This window comes from Eptatretus burgeri, chromosome 7 (genome assembly GCF_056783735.1).
Source record: "Eptatretus burgeri isolate ZD-2024b chromosome 7, Ebu_testis_v1, whole genome shotgun sequence".
In the NCBI taxonomy this organism is placed as follows: Eukaryota; Metazoa; Chordata; class Myxini; order Myxiniformes; family Myxinidae; genus Eptatretus; species Eptatretus burgeri.
Genome location: NC_140967.1, coordinates 57,700,275 through 57,705,274, shown reverse-complemented (window position 1 = coordinate 57,705,274; position 5,000 = coordinate 57,700,275). Strand labels below are relative to the sequence as shown.

The 5,000-nt window shown below is 46.9% G+C and overlaps 1 protein-coding gene across 4 annotated transcripts in view; it reads left to right on the top strand.

Annotated features, from left to right (window-relative positions):
• EXOC3 (exocyst complex component 3) overlaps positions 1–5,000 on the top strand; it is a 425,366-nt gene that overhangs the window by 50,284 nt on the left and 370,082 nt on the right. For 3 of the 4 annotated variants that reach the window (XM_085888578.1, XM_085888576.1, XM_085888577.1), the window contains one exon: positions 1,814–1,969. The exons of the other annotated variant lie outside the window; for it this stretch is intronic. In XM_085888578.1, the coding sequence (XP_085744704.1) occupies positions 1,814–1,969 (156 nt within the window). The remainder of the gene's footprint in view (positions 1–1,813; positions 1,970–5,000) is intronic. 4 annotated transcript variants of the gene reach the window in all.

Genomic DNA, 5,000 nt, shown 5'->3' with positions numbered 1-5,000 from the left:
CTCTCTCATTCTCCCTCTCATTCTCTCTCTCTCTCATTCTCCCTCTCATTCTCTCTCTCTCTCATTCTCCCTCTCATTCTCTCTCTCTCTCTCATTCTCCCTCTCATTCTCTCTCTCTCTCATTCTCCCTCTCATTCTCTCTCTCTCTCATTCTCCCTCTCATTCTCCCTCTCATTCTCTCTCACACGTGAACTTTCATTTTCTACGTGAACTTTAATTGAGATTAAACGTAACATTTGGTTGACATCCAATGCTGTTGGAGGCATATCCATTGATGCATTCACATCAAATTATATTTTCTAGTTGTCCTCGCCAGTGGATATTGCAATTGATTTTGTTTGTCTGTCTGTCTGTCTGTCCACACACAATGTTTTAAATTTTTAGAGTTTACCTTTTAAAATTTATTACAAAACAGCGAGGTGAGTGAGAGTAAGAACATTACGTACTCGTACTGTATCCTGGCATAAATATAAACCACAAGACTTAGCTCAGGATGATGATCATGCTGTTGGAGTGGAGAGCAGGGAGCGGGGGAAGGGGTGGGTCGGGGGGGGCGTGGGTGGGCAGAGGGAAGGGGTGGTGGGAACAGGGAGGGGAATTCAGTGATCAATAGATCAGCATTTACTTTACAACGAAGTCTCCTGCAGCATTGCCACATAAGAGGAAGGGTAAGACGATCCTTAACCACCTCAACTTGAACCCCAGATCAGATCTTTCCTGCATGGAGAGGAAGGTACGAGATTGCATACAGAATAATCCCATCTCATCGGCTTTGAAAACCTGCTCCAGCATAAATCCCTTCGCTTCGATTAGTTCCATGAGCTATGTTGGGTAGTTTATCGCAGCATCATGGTTGGCTGATGCTGCTTTCCTGACTAATTTTACATGATGGAGTCTGGAACAAACTCCCAGACTCTCTTCAATCCCACTCTTCCTTCCAGGTTTTAAAAACAGCTGTTCACCACCATCTCATATCTTCCCCCATCCAAAACCATGATCTTTTCTACCCCCATTAACCCACCACAAACCCACCTCCTTCAAATTCCTTGTTTTCCTTACTGAAAGTCCCTGTAGTGTCCATCTTGTTTACCCCATGCACCCCACCCCTTCTCTCTCATCCACAGATCTGTTGTCCCTGTTTCCAACTGTTGTTGTGCTTCCCTCTATTGTGCCCCATATTGTCTCCTGCTGTCTTTGTTATATGTTCTGTGTTTGCTCTAATACGAGCCTCGACAAAGTATACAAAAAAACTATCTTTGTCCATCGTTTATTTTTTTTTAATATATTTTTATTTTTATTTTAGTTTAAGAACGAATGCTTCACTTGGGGGGTGGGGGAGTGTGGAAACTTTAAGGCCACCCTGTTCAATTAAACTCTATAAAGTTCTACTAGAATGCAACCCATCGATAAAGGACATACTATTGGAATGTGAGTACATCGATAAAATACATACACTTGGAATGTGAATCCATACAATAAAACTGACGAGGTCGTCAATGCATCATGTACACACCAGCACACAAACACCACATTAAATACACCGTACAAAACAAGTCTTGGTGAGGATGTGCAATCTCTGATTGCTCTTTCTCGTTGATGACTATTTTCAGTCTTCCCATCAATTTAACTTTGCATTTGTCTGTTGCAAAGGGTTATTCATCACAAAACATATGCAATGAATGTTTCGATCCCTTTTGAGGATCCTTGCCTCAAGCCTGTCTTCCTGCCTTTTACCCCACATTGCCATATGCATTGTATTTGTGACGTCCTTCCATTGAGCCAACCAACCCCAGCATGAAATGGTCATATGCAGGAGATGACTCGACATGCCCATCGTCGAGTTGTCATGGAGTATGTGAAGGCGATGATGCAGAAACGCATAACTTTGCGGAACTTTGAGGAGCGAAAGGAAGCTGCTGACAAGATGGAAGCGGAGGCGAAAAAAATTGAGCAGCTTTTCAGAAAGTTGGTGAGTTGTCAGTGTTGGTTGATTACAAATTTAACTTGTTGCATCTAAAACAAGAAAAAGAGCGATCAGAGATTGTTGACCCTCGCCAGGACTTTTGTGTACTGTTATGTTAGTAATTAAGAAGAGACATAATTTGAGCTGCCACTTTATAACTGCTGGCAGTGATGACCGGGTACCAAGACGTCCCACTTTGATGCAACCCCGCTTTGATCGGACACCTGATCCTAACCCATGACATTTTTTTATTATTATTTACTAGCAAATACCACCTGTCGCTTCGCTGATGGGAACACAGAGATGGGGGAGGGGGGGATATATAGAGGAGATAGGGAGAGTGAGGAAGGGGTGGGGGTCTGGTGGGGGGGGGAGTGAAGGCAGTGAGAGGTGAGAGTGAGAGGTGATGGAAGGGAAGGCAGACATGCCATGTGGTGGAGCATCAATTACGATTCATACTGTCTCATCAAAATGAATCTGCAGAGAATAACAGTGAATATGGAAGCAAAATAATGTATGAATTCCATTTTCTACCAGTCATACTATAAATACCGCCCAGAGACAAACACTGCCTGAACATGTCCGGAGAGAAAGTCCAATCCTCTGGAAGAAGTCTTTTCTTTCAAGCTTCTGGGTCTCACTATCTGCCATGACCTTTCCTGGGAAAGTCACATTTCCAACCTTGCCTCAAAAGCCAGTCGCCGACTGGGAATCCTCCATCGTGCAAAGTCCTTCCTCGGCCCTCTTGAGCTCCTGACCACTTACAAAGCTTTTGTCCGTAGCCTGATGGAGTACTGCTCTCCCCTCTGGGCTGGTGCTCCTGCCTCCCACCTTTCTCGACTTCACGCTGTCGAAACCAGGGCTTTTAAGATCATTGGCATCTCCCGCAATGAAGCTGAGTCTTTGGGCCTCTCACTCAATCACCGCAGGTTGGTCGGTGGTCTTTCTGTCTTCTACCGACTCCTCTCCAGCCTTGCCCCCCCTGCTCTCTCTGCGATTTGTCCCAACCACATTTCCACAGGGCGCTCAAGGTCCGCCAACAACCCCCTTCTGGTAAAACTACCAAAATCACGAATCACTGCTCATCTTCACTCTTTCATTCCTCTTTTTCCCGCCTTTGGAATAAACTTCCTCACTCTATTCTTTCCCATTCTTCCCTCCAGGCTTTCAAAACAGCTGTTCACCACCACCTCTTATCTTCCCCCATCCAAATCCTCGATCTTTTCTACCCCCGATAATCCACCCAAGCCCACTTCCTTCAATTCTCCTGCTTTCCTTCCTGAAAGTCCCTGTAATGTCCATCTTCTCCTCGCCATGTTCCCCGTCCCATCCCCATCCCTCTCCCTTCCACAGTTCACCTGTGTCTGTTCCCCAATGTTTTGTCCCTTCCACTCCCGCCCCTCTTGTCTCATGCCTCCTTGCTGTGAGTTGTGTGTTAGCTCTCATACGAGCCTCGACCAAGGTATACAAAAAAAAAAAAAAAAAAAAATCCGGACATGTCTGGAGATAAACCCCACCTGGACATAACCACCATCCAGACACATGGAGATTCGCGTCTGGAGACAAACTCCCGTCCAGACATAGACACCACCCGGAAACGTCCGGAGGCAAACTCCCATCTCGATACGTCCAGAGACAAACCCCGCCCAGACATAACCACCGTCCAGACATAATGACCGTCCATATACAGAGAGATAGAGATGTAGGGGAGTTTTCAGAGAGAATATGTTATGTGTTGTGAACAGAACGTATAACCAGGGGAGCAGGAGACAAGAGGGAAGCACAAAACAGTGTGGAACAGAGACATGAGGAGATCTGTGGAAGGAAGAGGGATGGGATGGGGTGCACGGGGTAAAAAGATGGACACTGCAGGGACTTTCCGGAAGGAAAGCAGGAAATATGAAGGGGGTGAATTAACGGGGGGTAAAAAAGATCATGGTTTTAGATGGGGGATGGTGGTAAACAGCTGTTTTTAAGACCTGGAGGGAAGAGTGCGATTGAAGAGAGTGTGGGAGTTTGTTCCAAAGGCGGGAAAAAAGAAGGATGAAAGCATGAAGGTGAGCAGTGATTCTTGATTTTAGTACTTTCACCAGAAAGGGGGTGCTGGCGGACCATGAGCACCTTGCTTAAAATTATATGGGCAGGACAGATCACAGCAGGGGAAGGGGGGGGGGGCGAGGCCAGAGAGGAGATGGTCAGGTCAGGTCAGTTAAGGTATGATAGCATGCGCCGGAGCAGCGCGTCACTGTGTCTGTCCACTTGCCGCCGGTACTCCAGGAGCCTCCGTCTGGCCATCCCCCAGGCAGATGCATGGACCATCCCCATCTCCTTGAGATGCTGATCAACCTGCTGCAACCACGAGGCACGTGTTCGGCCCATTGGCCTCCTCCACTGACGAGACTCCCACGCTGAGAGAATCTTGTGAACAGGATTTGCGTCAGGAAAACGAGCCACATGTCTATACAGCCAAGGCTGACGCTCATGGACTATGCAGTTAACAAATCTCATTTGAGTCTCTCTCAGCAACTGCTCGTTGGACACAGTCCAACCAGCGATAGCCAAGGATTCTCTGAAGAGACCTGGTACCAAAGGAATTAAGTCACCATCTCAGATCCCTGGTCAGAGTCCAAGTCTCACATCCATAGAGCAAGACTGGAAGCTCCAAGGACCTGAAGACTCGGACTTTCGTCATCCTGCACAGTTACTGGCAGAGCCACACCCCATGATCCAGTGAATCCATGACTTCCCAGGCCTGACCCAGATGCCTATTGATCTCTGGCTCACAGCCAGCACAGACATGAATATCACTGCCAAGGTAAGTGAATCTCTCTGTGACATCAACATCCTTTCCACAAACAGGTACAGACAAGATGGCATTGAAAGCCTGGGTATTAGTTTTGACCCAGGAAATCCATAATCCCAGCGGCTCCGACTCCTCATGCAGCACCTCGAGGGCCCCCAAAAGGATATCTAGAGTCTTCGCAAAGATGACTGCATCTGCGAAATTAAGGTCAGAGATCCTGACATTCCCTAACAA